A 16,909-nucleotide genomic window follows, 5' to 3' on the forward strand; every position below is an offset into this window, starting at 1 on the left:
TTATCTGTGGAGTTTGGGAGTGGAGTGCAGAGGTCACATAACACCATTGAATAAGAGCCACATCATCGCTGACAAAAGAGAAATAGCTCACTTTGTATTTTGGAGAGAACATGAGGTTAAAGAATTCCTCGGGGTCACTCACCAGTTTGCTCTGCGTGAGATTATTTCTCTGACAGAATTCTCCCCAAAAGGAGTTTAAACACAGTTTGGCCAGTTGTCTTTTAGCAGGGTTTAGTTTTATGTTTTCAGGGTCTAAAGTGATGCCTTGCTTAGCCTGGTAGGCTTTAATGTGAAGCTGTTTAGCCTCCTCAGTTACAGCATCTGATGGGTAGCCTGAAGCCTCTTGTTTTTTTACGCAGGAAATGATGTACATAGTCTGTGAATATTGTGTTACTCTGTTTCTCAAAGTGCCATACCTCGGTGATTCGACTTATTTGATAGCCCTTTTCTAATGCCAGGTTAAATTTAGGGGTGGTCCACACCCCTCTGAGAGCTCTCTCCTCGTTGCTATGGTTACACGCCCCCTGTTGGTTGTTCATTTCAGCACACGTGAGACAGAGAGTAAAGAGACTCTTACCTGATTTTGTTTTATATGGTAAAACGGGAAAATAGAGCCCTCTGGGTGGGTAAACAACCGCTTTGATAAACCCAAAGCAGTTTTTAGGGTCCTGAAAATCTCGAAAGATTATTTGAGGATGACCTAAGGGGTAACGACAGGTGCTATTTACAAATGGATACAGCGAGGTGACATCCACATACCTGACTTTCTCACCAGGCCCAGCACTACAACGCAGCTGTGCTGGGCTTGTACGGCCTCCAAAGAGTGCATGGCGAGGGTTCAAAGGCTCTGGTGGATCGTAACGTCTGAGAAAGCTGATTACACTCTCATCACTACGTTTTAACTCTGTCCACTCGTGCTCCCAGATTATAACAAGACACACATTATGCTCAGCTCTCAATCTAGCGAGCCTGTCTTGAGTGGCGCTGTTTATGTGTGCAAGAGACGCACCTAACAGGGGATTAACATCGGCCTGATTCGAAAAACACTTAACACAGCCGTGGAAGTAGCAGCCCAAAAATTCCCCACACGTATGTTTTACCCTTAATCTGACCATACCCATCCACATAATAACAACAGAGCTGTTTTTCTCCTTGATTGAGTCCATGTCTGATAAAAACACCTTGTGTGTACCAGAGATATTCGAGCCATTGAATTGAGGATGAGGAAAATGATTTGACCCGATTACGGTAACTTACAGGGCATGGTAATGATAAGATTTCGCTGGCATGAAGTTTGTTAAATAAGTTTTCAGGCACGCGCTTGCAAGCGTGCTGCGGCTGAAAGGATCTACTCCTGTCTCTTCAATAAACCCGTTTCTGAACAATGTGCAACCCCGAGCTAGAATTTCAACATCGTTTTCACAGTATAACAGGACCTCTTTCATGAAATTAAAGGTGCCGAAGCTGACTGAATGATACCATTCGTAAAATTCCTGCCTGCCTTGTGTCGTCATGCGTTCCAGACTATAGGCTGAGGGGGGAGGGTAAGGACCTGCATAAGCTAGGTTTTGTTTCTAGCTGCGTTTGTTGATCACTTCTCTGCATTTGCTCTTCTTGCATTTGTGGGGTTTACCCTTTTACAGCAATATAATAAAGAAGAGAGCACTTGAGACATTTTTTAAAGATCTGACAGTTGCTTGAGAGTCTTTCACGCCTCTCAATTGGCTTTTTATGGTTCTGGAAACAAAGGGGAGATCTGCAGGTGCGATTACAGTCTGGGCATAACAGCGGAGACAGGATGTCGCTACTACATGTGGATTGCATACAGACAGAGCAGCGATCGGGGCAGAAATGAGATAACACGTGATTATACCCAGTGTAACAGTAATTACAGACAGTCTGTGCCCATAAATCCTTTTAAGTTTTTAATAGCGTAGTAATGATTGTCAAATAAAAGTAAGCACAGGGTTTTTTCTGTATTTGGTGTACTAGTTTGAAATTTACAAAAGCTACGATCATACTCGTTACGGTAAAATACTATAATTTTACAGTTGAGTAGCGTTTCGAATGTAATTATCTGATTAAAGCCCACAGGCGTTTGATCATTTAGACCAGCTTTTTGTTGAATTTCTCCACCAAAGGCTTCTGCCTGCAGGTCGTTAAAATCGGGGTGCAGAAGGTGGGCGAGACTTATGGAAAAACATAACTTATTCACGGGGTTATGGACTACGTATACAAAAAAAAACAAAAAAAAAAACACACCTTTTCGTTGTTGAGTATCTGACTAAGATGCCTCAGACCCCCTTCCGGTAGCGGTAAAACGATCTGAGCTATGAGCTCAAGCGAGCCTTCACACATAACCGACCAATTTGATTGCACAGTTCTCAAGAATAAATCTTCAAATTCAGACAAATCATAGTCACGTAAAATGACTGAAACATTATTTTGTAACTGTTGCCCTATAAACTCTAATTGTATAAGATCGCCTGGACTTGCATGCGAGAAAATCCTGTTTGTTATTTCACGGGCACTATCCATCCATCCATCCATCTTCTTCTGCATTATCCGATGCCGGGCCGCGGGGGCAGCAGCCTAAGCAAAGAGGCCCAGACCTCCCTCTCCCCAGCCACCTCCTCCAGCTTGTCCGGGGGAATACCAAGGCGTTCCCAGGCCAGCCGAGAGATATAATCTCTCCAGCGTGTCCTGGGTCTGCCCCGGGGCCTCCTCCCGGTGGGACATGCCCGGAACACCTCACCCAGGAGGCGCCCAGGGGGCATCCTTGTCAGATGCCCGAACCACCTCAGCTGGCTCCTTTCGATGTGGAGGAGCAGCTGCTCTACTCTGAGCCCCTCCCGGATGGCCGAACTTCTCACCCTATCTCTAAGGGAGAGGCCAGCCACCCTTCGGAGGAAGCTCATTTCTGCCGCTTGTATCCGCGATCTCGTTCTTTCGGTCACTACCCACAGCTCGTGGCCATAGGTGAGGGTAGGGACGTAGATCGACCGGTAAATTGAGAGCTTCGCTTTTACACTCAGCTCCCTCTTCACCACGACGGACCGGTGCAGCGTCCGCATTACTGCAGCTGCAGCCCCAATCCGTCTGTCGATCTCCGGCTCCCTTCTCCCATCACTCGCGAACAAGACCCCGAGATACTTGAACTCCTCCACTTGGGGCAGGAACTCATCCCCGACCCGGAGTGGGCACTCCACCCTTTTCCGGCTGAGAACCATGGCCTCAGATTTGGAGGTGCTGATCCTCATTCCCGCTGCTTCACACTCGGCTGCGAACCGTTCCAGTGCGAGCTGGAGGCCCTCACCCGATGAAGCCAACAGAACCACATCATCTGCAAAAATCAGAGATGAGATTCTGAGGCCACCAAAGCGAAAGCCCTCCGCCACTTGGCTGCGCCTAGAAATCCTGTCCATAAAAATTATGAACAGAACCGGAGACAAAGGGCAGCCCTGGCGAAGCCCATCACCCACCGGGAACGAGTCCGACTTATTGCCGGCAATGCGAACCAAGCTCTTGCAACGGTTGTATAGGGATCGAATGGCCCGTAGCAATGGGCCAGACACCCCGTACTCCCGCAACACCTCCCACAGGACACCCTGAGGGACACGGTCGAATGCCTACAAAAGCACAAGTTTAACTAAGCACTTTTACTCTGGTTTAACACATTTTCACACACACAAGCACGGACCCCGAGACGCAAGCGCACGAGCGCACACAGACACACAGGTGCAGGCACACTGACCCACCACCAGATGGCGTTTTTTAAGCATGAAAAGTACAAACTTTTTTTAATGGCTTAAAAATAAAATAATGCTATTAGATATAAAACCTTTTTAAATTAATCAATTAGTTCTTTTTTTGGGGGGGGGAAGCAATGAGCTATGAACTAGCATATTTTGGATGAATATCATATTTTTGTTACTTACTTCCTAGGGTCACAAATCATTTTATTGGGGCCACAAATCACTCTGTTTGACATAAGGGGCCTAATATCCCTCCTTTGGTCGGTAGTTGGATGGGACCGGTCCCTCCTTGGGGTCCTTGGGGATCAGGACCGTCCGACCTTCGGTTAGCCATTCTGGGTGTCTCTCGTCAACTAGCAGCTGGTTCATTTGTGCTGCCAGACGCTCGTGGAGTGCAGTCAGCTTCTTCAGCTAGTAGGTGCGAACCATGTCGGGGCCTGGTGCTGTCCAACGCTTCATACTAGAGACACAAACAAGATGGTGCAGTGGACACATGTGTGACTGCTGTGATTAAAGCATCTTTCTTTCAGCTTAACGAGTGAACCGTCAGCTCGTTCAAACACACGTTAAAGTCCGTTTGGCTCGACACCACCGAACAGAGGCAGCAATATAACATAGCTAACGTTAACAGTGCAGTGAATCCTGCTGGTGCCGTCATATTCAGGACTGCAAACCGAGCAGCATCACTGACTTTCAGCTTGTTGTGTTTGTGGATATATGACTGACTTTAATTATCCATAAATCATTACATTCTCTGTAGGATTAAGCTCAGCTATTGAACGGCGTATATTTTAAAGTAAAGGCTTTAAAACCAAGTTAGTACAAACGTCACTAATGTCACATAACTTTGCTGACATGTGGCCAACAGTAATGTTTTAATGTTCCTCATTATTAAACATTTACACATAAATAAGTGACATCATATTTAGTACTTACTTTTCACAGTTTAGTCTTCGGCCGCTCCGCTTCTGCCGTCTGCGGAAAAATTATCCACACCGACTGCCGTGCTATGAATTGTGGGATATGTTGGGCCACGAAGTCTACACCGCCACAGCCTTAAAATTCAGGGAAATGAAGGACGCATTTGAGGGCCGCATTTCGAGCAGCCTTTGAATTGGGACAGCCTTCGGCGCGCAACTGTGACGTAATCGGCCTTAAAATGCAGCCTTTAAGGCTGCAGACCCTGAATTGGGATACAGCCCACGTTTTATATATTTCGGGAAATCGACGGCGCATTTGCAGTACGCATTTTGTTTGAAGTACACTTTGAATTGGCACAGCCGTCGTCGCGTGGCGGTGACGTAATCGCACTCAAAATGCGTACTTGAAGCGTGCGGTCTCCGTCTGAGGGCTCAGTTTGTGAGGAGATACAATTCCTACTGCGGCCCTGAGAGAGAGAAAAAACCTGTTCATCACAGAGTTATTAGTAACTGAGCACAGCTTTAAGGTAAAACAATATATCTTTGTGGTTGACGGTGGATTAGCTCAATGAAATACTTTTAATCAAATTTCAATTGAATTTATTTAAAATTACATTTTGCTTGGAAACAGATCAGAGCATTTTTCATTTAATTATTATTAACAGTGTCTTAAAAACATTTGCAAAGTCAGAGCGATTTTAATTCTTCACATTGTAATTATGTAACTATATATTCTATAATAAAACGCTTGAGAATGAGAGAATTTGATTGGACGTTAGTGGTAAATCTTTTTTTTTTCCCTCCTCGAACTTTATTTGAAATTATAAAGTGAACAGCCAGTCATTCCAGTTCAGTTTGTACAGTAAACATAGAGGGCAAATAAGAGTAACAATATAGAGTACAAAGAAATAAGAAGGATAAATAAATAAAGGAGAGGGAAAACATAACAACTTTGTACTTGAAAGTTGTATCCGTGACAGCTCATTCGTTAAACATTTCTGAATGAAGTTAATTTAAGAGAGTTTAAGTAATATTCAATTTCAATCAAAAACAAATTAAATGAAGGGGTTGAGTTTATTGGCACATATTTTTTTTCCTTTAGTTTCAGAATAAGTGGTAATGTTCTTCCCCTCAATTTTGATTTCGTATGTTGTTTTGCACATAATTTTCAAGCTCTCTCGTTAGTGGTAAATCTGGACAGCTTTGACAAAACGTCACATCCTGAGCTGCACCAGCAGGTTAACAAGCAAAATGATGAAATCATGGAAAACAGAATAATGAAAATGAGCCACAAAATAATTTTTTTCAAATTACTCAACGTAACTTAAACAATGACACTATTAACGAGCATTAAGGTATATTAATTATTTCTTTCAGAAATGATGTAATTATTTGATTGTCTGCCAACACTCTGTTTTCCACGTTGTCTTTCTTATTTGAATCCTTTTCCCCTCTCTGTAGTCTTTCCATCTCTTTGCGGTGATATTGTGTCTCTGCGCTCACGTTCGTCCCTCTGTCCCATCACAGACGTTATCAACGTCCGCATAAACTCCCTGACATATATGAGTCTGACCCATGTCCCACATTCAGCCTCCGCATAACCCTCCGCGTCTGCTTTGTGCGCTGATTGGACGCCAGGACTCGCTCGGGAACGCGCTTGCGTGAACTCGCCGTGCTAGTGTTTCCAGGAGACTCTCCTATGTGCACGCGCACGTTTCCCACACGCATCCCCGCTGCCCAAACTGCATTTAAGGCGAATCCCATGAAGCGCGCATCCGTTAGAAATTTGCATGGGGCGTACCCGCCAGTGGAATGCGCGCACCCGCTGTCCATCTCGTAACTGCTGTCCAGCCTAATTGGAGGACACTGCTGAGTAAATGGGAATACCGGGAGCGCGTCTTTGAGCTGCAGTTGGAAAGTGGAGCAGAGTGCGCACTCCTTTTCCTCAGGAGCAAAACTGCGTTGCTTTCTCACTCATAACAAGTTGATGTTTAGGCGGAGCTGAATGTTCTCGTTTATGGCAGGTCGGATTCTTTATCACATATTTTAATTTGACGATTCTGCTTTTCCAGTTGATGCGGAGGATAAAAGCAGAGTTTCTGCACATGTAGCGCAGAAAGACGGATTCTCCAGAGGCTTCCGTAAGAGTAACAGCCATGTATGCAGGACGCAAGAGGAGAAAACCCGTTCAGCGAGTGTAAGTTTCTCTCGTTTCATCTTTGAAGGTTTCCCTCCGTCTATTCTAACATCCACGTGACATTTGTGTTTCGTAATTAAGATTTGTTTCTTTGTCGTCCTAAATTCATGGAAACAAATCGGTGTTTGCTGACGATGCTGAATCAGGTCGGTGGATGTTCAGTGCGGATTATCGCAGGCCTGCAGCTGTGGCCTCATTCTTTAACATGATTTCTGTCTGTTAATGATAACGCCACACTTGTGTGAATTATTGTACATGAATTATTTTATTGTCCCAACGTTTTCCAGGCCTCGAGGCTTACGGGACGACTGCTCGGCTATTTTCTGTCAAACGCCCTTCAAACAACCAGCTGGGCCGTTTTCCCCTTTCGTTTCCTTTTGCAGGGATATTGAAGATATCTTCGGTTTTTATGTTGTTGCTTCAGTAAAACTCGGCTTCATTTCATTTCAAATCTTTTTATAAAAAGGCCTTTGGTAAGAGGCCCTAATCTGTTTTTAATCGCATTAACGCGACTCAAACACTCACGAACCTTTCAGTACAAAAAAATAAAAATAATAAAAAATATATAATAATAATAATAATAATAATCTTTTAAAATAGATTCCAAGCGGTCAGTGGCGTCACGGTCACACTCCAGCTTTAAACGCTCAGTCTCTAAACTGTGGGAAACGGCACCGAGATGATCTGCATCCTCCGCAGGCCTTCGTTCTGCTCGGATGTGATCCGACTCTGGGAAAGCTGCGGGAGAATTATTTAAAAATTAGTCATCATATCTAAAATCGTTACATCTGCGTTCAGTTCTCCGCTAATGCGCTGCTATAAAACCATTTCCCCCCTTCCGCATTTCTCAGCTTTTAGCGTGTTTATCGAATAAATGTTAATATCAGACAAACCGGACTTGTTGTCAGGGTTAAACAGGCTGAATGTTTATCTGACTGCAGAATCCAGTTAATACAAAATGCAATTGTTAGGTGATGATTTCATGAATTAAGGGAAAGTAGCGAACCAAACCAACCGGCCCTGTGTGGAAAATGTAATCGTTCCCTGAACCAAGTGTTTGTGATAAGTGGCAATGACCGTTTCACTTTGCTGTGGAGGAACTGTGGCCCAGTCCTCTTTGCAGAAGCAAATGATGAGAACACTGAGCACTTCTAGGTTACTGTGGTTTCGCTGGTCAGGCCTAAGAACTGAAATGACTTTGACTCCCATGAATGTGACAGAACTCAAGCTCAGAAACGGATCAGTGGTGCAGCATAATTCTTGAAAACGGCCTCAGTGTCAGTAAAGTTCCTAAACACAGCCTATAATTCTCCTCTTGCTGACACGTACTGTCACTGAGATGAGCATTCGGTTACATTTGTGTTGAAACAGGGACAGACTTCCTGACTCCCCGAGCTTGTTTAACTCTGAGAACATGACGCGTGATGATTCCACGCAAACACATTTCCCGACTGAGCAACGCTGAATGTTTATCTGACTCAAGTGACTCAGAAAATATCAAATCAGAGAATGAATTTGAGTGAAAATAACAACGTGGTGCAGCACTGAACGGAGACGGGGAGAGGAAAAAGACAAGCCTGCATATCAAGCTGCTATCGCTGATGTGCAGGATAAACAGATCTCCATCCATCCATGTGTTGTGATGTTAGGAGAGGTCGTTGTAGTCGTATTATACTCGCATCGTTGCCATGCTAGTGTGGAAAAAACCAAAAACATGTGAAACTTCAGCTTTGATTTGGAATTGAAGTAAAGAAACGTTCAGTGTTTTAAATGTAGGCCGACAGGGAGGCCCACCCAGCACTGAAGTTCAGAGCATGTGATTGGCTGCTCTTTTAATGCAAACTATAAAAAAAAAAAGTAATATTTATATATATATATATATATATATATATATATATATATATATATATATATATATATATATATATAACAAGACCATCCACATTATCAGTTACTGGATTTTTTAACATTAGAACAATAAAGTCACGTATTACCATGTTCCTTTATGACAGTACAGTATAGAAAGAAGGCATGTAGGATAAAGTACTCTTTACTTTGAGCTCTGTGATGTCTCACATTAGGATCCGTTAGCTTTCTTTCTTTGCATCTGGTTAATCATCCAGTTTGTACTGAAGTCTGAAAGCACCAGTTACAGCCGCAAATAAACACGTCTGTAACGCAAAGTTATTGAAGGGCTTGTTTTATTGCAATGGATGAGTTTACTGACTGACGCGCAGAAGAAAGAGTTCTTTATGGAGCCTAGATGGTGTGAATGATGAGACCAAAGACTGCAATGTCTTGTACCAAAAATATATTAAATAGGGGAAAGGGGAAATGGAAGAAAAATAATACAACACACAAATGCCCACAATTAAGTAATAAATCAAAGCTGTGATTTCTGTGCAAGAGTCCTTTTCATTTCATTTATTTCACACTTGGTACAACAGATCAAACAAACCAACACACTTTCTATCAATAAAGCACTACAACCATGTGTGAAAAGGAGCAGGAAGAAGAAAATATTCTTATTAAACCCCGCCCCCTATCTACAATCCAACTTCTATCCGGTTGTTCAGTGATGACGCGACGAATCCTACTTCCGGGCCTAAAGTAGTCTGCGTTTAATATGGCTTTTGTGTTGTTAACATGTTTAATGTTTTGTATTTTCTTCTATTTGATCTCAAAAAGCTCCTAAAACAGTCAGTGATCATTGTTGACCTCCCTCTGCTTTTATTACCGCTAATCATTTATTTAAGCTCAGTTTTTAAAACCTTAGGATGTAACTACAGCCCAGGCAATGCAGCAGTATATGAATGACTAACCTCGTATTGTGGATGGATTATCTCAGTTGTTCTCCTGGCTGAAGTTTGGTCCTTTTACAGCATCCTGCCATGCTTTTATCGAGTGGGAAAAAGTTAGCTTGTTTATGTTATGCTAACATAGCTGTGTCGCTAGCGGTCACGTAGCACATCATTATATAGCAGCTAACCCAACTTCAGTAACCCTACAAACATCACTGCTGTTTAGTTTTCTGTCTTCATTTATGTTGGAAGTGATAGCAGAGCTGTACGTTTGAATTTGTTTCCAAAACCCAGCAGTCAGGACATGCTATATTGTATTTAGATAGCAGGGAGTTAGCTCGCTAGCTTCTAACTTCTAACTCCGTTTAATGTCATAAATTCCGTTTTCATGGATGCCTGGATGTTAAACTCAGTTGTTACACCTGGTAGAGCAGAACGCTGATCATTTTATTAAAGATGAAAGACTTTAGACAGTTTTTCAACTCTCAGTAATGCCACAGTGATCGTTTGATTTATGGACCTGCAGCGGAGTTTAGGCCCAGACACGGCTAGTGACGTCAGACTGAACAACCGGATTACAAGTGGACACCAAAAATCAGGGAACAAAGTAATATTAACATTTCTCTCCGGTCCTAACACAAACCAAACTACAAATTTACAATGAGAATATACACCACTCCACATAGTAACAAGGAGAAAAATAAAATAAAAATAAAACAAATTATAAAAGGATCCTTTTTCAATGAACTCCAATTTCATTCGCATTCTTCATATTGAGTTATCGTTTTAAGCATGTAACACTTTTTAAAACAATGTAAACGTATACAATTCTTTAAATTATAATGAAGAGAGTTCCACAGTCGTATACCCCTAACCGTTGCACTCATTAATCTTTGTGTTGTCCTAGCTAACTGATGCTTAAAATAAAATTTTCTACTATCTTCTCCCCCTGAACACATTAAAAATACTCTTTGTAACTTAAAGGGCAAAATATTATTTTTAAAGTTCACTTTTAAGGTATTCCTCCTTAGGGTCCATCTTCATACAATGGGGAAATATGTCCGTAATCCAAAGACGGCAAAGTGGGGGGAAAAAACAAAAAAACAAAAACAAAACAAAGAATGGTCCTACCGGCTCGCCACTTCAATATGAAGAAGATCAATTCAAAGGGGGACAAAAAACCTGACCTGTATGTAACACTGATGAAGCGCTAATGAATTAATACAGGCTAGGGATTGAGTGAAATATTATGGTTATCATTAATCAGAAGATTTAGGAATGCTACTGGAGCTGATGGGCAGTAATTAATAAATACACACAACACAAAAATGTTTTTGCAGGTACCATGTATTTAACCAAACCCCAAAGAAAAATAACAAAAGAAAAACTTAAATAATCACTCCTGCTGCAGCTATCCAATTAATCAAAACCCAGTGAGGGTGCACAAAGACAACTAAGCAGATTCTTCTGGCTTATACCAAGCAATACACATTTTCAAAAAACGGTTCCCCCATAAACACCACATGTTAATATCAAATCCACTGATCCACACTGAAGTCCATGAGTTTTATCTGAATGTCCATGAGAGATGTCCAAGCGCTATTGTCCAGAAATGAGGGGAATGGTGTGTATGATTGCAGAAATCAGTGCATTTGGAAAATGGGGACAGAGCGTTGTCTTTGATAGCTTCCTACCCAACCAGTGGAAGCTTCAATTGCAGAATGAGTCCTGCTCCTAGCCCTTCATTGGCTCGCCATCCTCTTTCATACCCCAAAGGTTCACCTGGCCTGCATTAAATAAACAAGGCCAATAAGAAATCACAGCCAATTAAGCTAAATACATTAAGTTATTCTTGTTCCTGTGCACACAATTTATAAATAAATAAATATATTGGTTAAATATAATATAACCAATAAGGATTTAACTGAAACATTTCAACTGCTACATACATACTATGTAGCTCCACAACATTCGTTATTCAACAACTATCGGTCAAATCAAAATCAAATTGTTTGGACAGGCAGCAGCCAATTAGCGTCAGCTGGTAGCAATACAAACAGTCAATTAAAAGTTCAAACTCACCAATTCCGTTCTGTTCAGTGCACAACAACACTATGGCTCTGGCTCACAGTAATCAGCATCTAAGTTGCATAAGTTAGTTTGTGTTAAAAAAAAATGCATTAAAACGGGAAAGCAAATGTTTGCCAATACACACCTGCAACAGCTCTGTCACCTGGCTTGCCTCCACGCATCTGACGGGAGGAAGCCGGGACAGGCTTACATGCCATCCGATTGGCTGAGCAAAGTCATGTGGTTGGAGTTATTTATTTGTGATGCGTTCAATGGCAGGAAATTAGTGCAGGAAATTACTCTGGGTTACACGTAGGTCAGAAAAATGTCCATTAGCACATCAAGTTCGATTCAGTTTACCGGTAAACAAATATATTTTTCTGCAAGTCTATGTAACGATGCAAATCATGAATCATCATCATCCACCAATGTACAACAGTTAAATTATTAATCATCTTGGCTACGTAGCTTAATCTATACATTCCAGTAGCGTTCGCTACAAACAAATACAAAAACAATAAAGAAACTGTCTGACAGCATAGCCGAATTCAAGGCAACACAACAATAATCATTCAATCACACTTTGTTTTAAAGTAAGCCAATTAAAATGCTTAAGTAAATAAAAGTGTTCAAAAACAGCGGTTTTTGAACCGGAGTTCTGCTCGCGATGGGAACGCCGCCGAACAAAGTCATTTTTTAATCGCGAAAACGATCGACTGGTTACTGACAACCAAAAGGTTGTTTTTGGTAGATATTAAATTAAGGACACTTACCGCTGAGGTGAAATGAGTTTATAGATGAATTGAGAGGAGAAAACGCTTTGTTTTCCAACGCCGTTCTAAACGCCACGAGCTTACAGCCACAGCAGGAGTCGAACCCGGAAGTATCCCTCCACAGCCGGTTTTCAGAGTTGCCGCGACGTGGAAGGAGCCAATCAGGAGAGGGACCTCAAATCAGCTGACGTGGGTCATGTGACAGGGAGTAGTTGATATGGGTTACACGTTGCTTGGAAGAAACGATTCAAATCTGATTGAACTGAAAGCTTGTTGGTTTCAGTCACAGCCAGATAGATTAAGATGGGTGTTGTTAAAGGATTACTTCACACAACAAATCCCAGTGTTTGCTTACTGTGCAGGCTGGAAAACCATAGACCGTTCATAAAAGAACAACCTGAGCAGGCTAGGAGTGCATTAGGCCACCATCTTGGCTTTTTGAAATGTGACAGGGGACTGAGAAGCCAAGGTACACAATTCACTTATATAGTAATGATTGAAGGTAGACCTACCTTCAATCACACCCTACTTTATCTTTCCGCTGTACAATATTATTTGCACGCTGTCGTCAGTAAAGCTCCAACACACCAAAAACACATCACTTGTCGTGCATCATTTTGAAGGTGACGGCTTCAAGGTCACGTCTGTCACTCGTTTGGAAGCAGAGAAAAGTGGGTCTCAGGCTGCCTGCTTCGCACCACAGGCACTTATTTCACCCATCGTCACTTGAAGTCACAGAATGTGATTCACTTTGCTTAGTTTAGAGTTTAACCAAGTGATTGAGACAATAAACTGTCTTACTGCACTGTAAACATATGCAGGGTTTTTATGTCTTTATTATCTGTATTAAGCACATTTTACATCTGCTGTCAGAAAGAGTTTCCCGAGGTCTTGTTGGAGTGGTCGCTCTCTGCTGATTATTGGAATGAAAGTCGATTTTTAAGGGACTTCTTTACTTGACCACACTTTTGAGACCCAGAGCAATGTCTGTCTTTGATACACAGCGAGTCTACACGTAAAAATAATACAGAAGACAGGCTGCATACACGAAGAACCAGATCTAATCTACCTACAGCAATACCAATGGTTCTTGTTTGCTTTCTAATCAGGGTGAAGCAACCACCAACTGCGGGATCCAAGTCCAATCCATCTAAACGACATAGAGACAGGCTAAACGGGGAGCTGGAGCGGCTGGCCAGTCTGCTGCCGTTTCCTGAAGAGGTCACTGCCAGTCTGGATAAACTGTCCATCCTCCGCCTAAGTGTCAGCTACCTACGAGCCAAGAGTTTCTTCTCTGGTAAAGTTACCTTCTGATCGCAGCAATGGCATTAAGCAGTAGACATTCATTTTGTAAGTCACAAACTCTTCTCCCAGAAAGTGAAAGGTTTTTGGTATTTCTCTATAAAACTTATGATTCCTAAACGGTTAGCGTAGCTCAGCGCAGTGATTGAAAGCAGGACAAATGCCAAAGCCAACACTTGCCTTATATTTGGACCTTTGGATATCGACTTCCAGTGTAAAAAGAGGTTCCCTGATGCTATTACCAGAAACTGTCTGGGCCCTAAAACCACTGAAGCTGGTGGCTGTGGGAGAGACTACTGCAAGAAACTGATGGGTAGAATTTCACATTCTCTCCTCTGTGGATTTCTTCCCATGAAAATGAGTCCAGCTGCTGCTGTGTAAAGCTATGCAACATTCATGGACTAGTTCTCATAAGGCATTAAGGTAAAACTGGCTCCACACCTGGTGGACGACAGGTGCTGTGTAAAAACAGCCGTGAAAAGACACATACACTAAATAACAACAATGTACAGCTCTGCACAGATGGGCCGTGAGATGTTCATCCATTCACAGATGGATATAGTATTAATCCTGTGCTGGAATAAAGACAGAACCATAGTATGCACTGCACAATGACAATAATGCGTATAATAGTCTGCACATTTGTAAACAGGTGAATATTTTGCAAAGTGCAGAATGAGCTGATGGAAATCTGTATGCATGGTAAAATCCTCTGATAAAAAAGTAACAGATGAACTGGACTGATCAAAAATACAGTTGTTGTTTCACAGCTATAAAAAAAGTTAGAAAAATGTGAAATGTCACTGGTGGATTTCTTGTAGTTAGACCTTTACTCAGCAACTGATGGTGAAAGGTTTGCAGAACAGCTTTGCACTTTGTTTGTTTGTTTTGGTGAAAATCCCTGGAGCTGGTTCTGATTAGGTCCTTGGACCTTGTTCCACTTCACTACATCACCACAACACCAAGGAAATAAGGCCAACTTCTGTGGAAACGGATAGTGTAGAATATTATTGAAATTGTAAAGAGGAGGGGGAATAAATATTAATATTTAAAAAAATCAAAAATAGCATCTATTTAAGTTAGAACAGTAATATCCTCTTTGAAGGGTCTTTCACTCAGAACCAGTAGAGTTGAGAGAAGACTGCTGTTTCTATCTGTACTCATGTCTTTTTGGTACTACAAACTGCGACTGGAGTTTGAACCAGGACCCTCTTGCTGTCTTAACCACTGCTTCCCTGTGAACCAATCTGGTTGTTGATGACATATGAACTCTGCTTCTGGGTCCAAACTACTCTGTGTTTATTAATTACCACTGTTCATTTTAAAGCTCAGTTTTTAAACCCCTCCGATGTAACTACAGCCCATGCAGCAGTATATGAATGACTAACCTCGTATTGTGGATGGATTATCTCAGTTGTTCTCCTGACTGGAGTTTGGTCCGTTTACAGCATCCTGCCATGCGATTACATTTGTCTCTAACCACCAGAATCCCTCACGTTAACTTTTATCGAGTGGAAAAAGGTTAGCGTTCATCCTCTAGCTTCACTGTGTTTATGCTATGCTAACGTAGCTGTGTCGCTAGCACATCGTTATATAGCAGCTAGCCCAACTTCAGTAACCCTACAAATGTCACTGCTGTTTAGTTTTCTGTCTTCATTTATGTTGGAAGTGATAGCAGAGCTGTATGTTTGAGTATTTACAGAAATCTCTCTGTCAGAACATGCTATATCATGTTTAGGTGGAAGCTAGCGAGCTAACTTCCTGCTAACTTCATCTCTGTTAAATGTAATAAATCCTGTTTTCATGGATGTCTGGATGTTAAACTTCATTGTTACACCTGGTAAAGCAGCAATGCTGATGATTTTATTACAGATGAAAGAATTGACAGTTTGTGACTCTCAGTGATGTTGCCGTGCTCGTTTGACTTTGGGACCTGAAGCGGAGTTTGGACCTGAAAACGGCTAATGACTTCAGACTTAAAGACCAGATAGAAACAAACTGGAATTTGTTTTTATGTGTCGTTATTGTGAACAGAAAGCAGCAGCTGTTTTTAAATGTCCTCAGTTATTTTCAGCCATGATGATTGTGTCACAACAGTCAAGCTACTCTTTTGGTGTTGCCCAACAGCTCGCAGATCATCTCAGAGCACCACAAGAACAAGAACCCACTGCCTTCTTCTGATGACTTCATCACAGCGACAGGCTCTCATTATTTCATTAAGACCTGTGTCTGTGTGACTTCACATATATGGGGATTAAGAACTGTGTTTGGTATGTGTTGCATAAAAAACATTGTTATTTTAGGTGGCGATCTTTCGAGGCGAATGCTGCAATGCAGTGGCTCCCAAAACATGAATAATTGAGAGAAACCCTGGAGTTTAAAAAATTTATGAAATGGAGGCAGAGCAGTGTTTGTTTAAGGCAGCATCGTTCTGAAATGGCTGTTTGGTAGAGACACACAGGTTACAGCTGTGGTGATTAGAGCATGTTTAAAGTGTTTGCACAAATGCTTTGCTTAGTTTTGCCACGTGGCTGTACGCTAAGAAAAGAAAGCAAAGTGCTTTTCTTACGTATTTCCTTAATTATGTTCAGGAGCTACATTTAGCAACATACAGAAGCATTTGGTATCTCCTCAAGCTGTCACAGTGAATTATTGATCGTGGATTGCCGTAGCATTAGGTCAAAGTGTAGCCTATAGACAAAACCTCTTGTCTAACTGCATTAGCCTACTTCCTGGACAGTCTCTAAGTAATTAACAAGCTCAGGGCTCTTACATAAAGGAAGCAGCTCCAGTGCTCCAGGCTGCCTCTGCAGTCAGCTGTAATTTGCTGTATGTAAACAGCACAAATTCACTTGTCAGGCTGGATGACCTGGACAGCATGGAGCTAGCAGCACTCTGGGAATGCTGCCACTTCTTCAGCACTCTGCCCCGCTTGGATGTTAAGAGGAACTCTTAAACACTAAGAGAGCTATGACTTCATTAAGTATTGTTTTTTTCAACATCAATAAGGTGTCTTTAAAAATCTCCTGAGAGCGGGCATTGAATGCATCACAGGAGCTGAACAAAGCTCTGACAGAGCCCATTTAATCTG

General features: G+C 42.0%; 1 protein-coding gene and 1 long non-coding RNA gene across 4 annotated transcripts in view; one reads left to right on the plus strand and one right to left on the minus strand.

Annotated features, from left to right (window-relative positions):
* The first annotated feature begins 5,603 nt into the window (after positions 1-5,603).
* Positions 5,604-16,909, plus strand: part of LOC146650359 (aryl hydrocarbon receptor-like) — a 69,025-nt gene continuing 57,719 nt past the window's right edge. For both annotated transcript variants that reach the window (XM_085384110.1, XM_085384111.1), the window contains exons 1-2: positions 5,604-6,872; positions 13,626-13,813. In XM_085384110.1, the coding sequence (XP_085240236.1) occupies positions 6,832-6,872; positions 13,626-13,813 (229 nt within the window). In that variant the 5' untranslated portion in view covers positions 5,604-6,831. The remainder of the gene's footprint in view (positions 6,873-13,625; positions 13,814-16,909) is intronic.
* On the minus strand, positions 10,757-15,582 carry LOC146650360 (uncharacterized). Of its 2 annotated transcripts, XR_014907872.1 has the most exons (4): positions 15,207-15,582; positions 12,517-12,700; positions 11,756-12,044; positions 10,757-11,460 (listed from the first exon to the last, which is right to left on the minus strand). It is a non-coding gene; the product is annotated as an uncharacterized LOC146650360 (long non-coding RNA). The 2 variants fall into 2 exon arrangements; XR_014907871.1 differs by having other exon boundaries at positions 11,756-12,700.

Source organism: Rhamphochromis longiceps, linkage group LG16, assembly GCF_057381845.1.
Source record: "Rhamphochromis longiceps isolate RC_006_pf linkage group LG16, R_longiceps_female_GT1.1, whole genome shotgun sequence".
NCBI lineage: Eukaryota > Metazoa > Chordata > Actinopteri > Cichliformes > Cichlidae > Rhamphochromis > Rhamphochromis longiceps.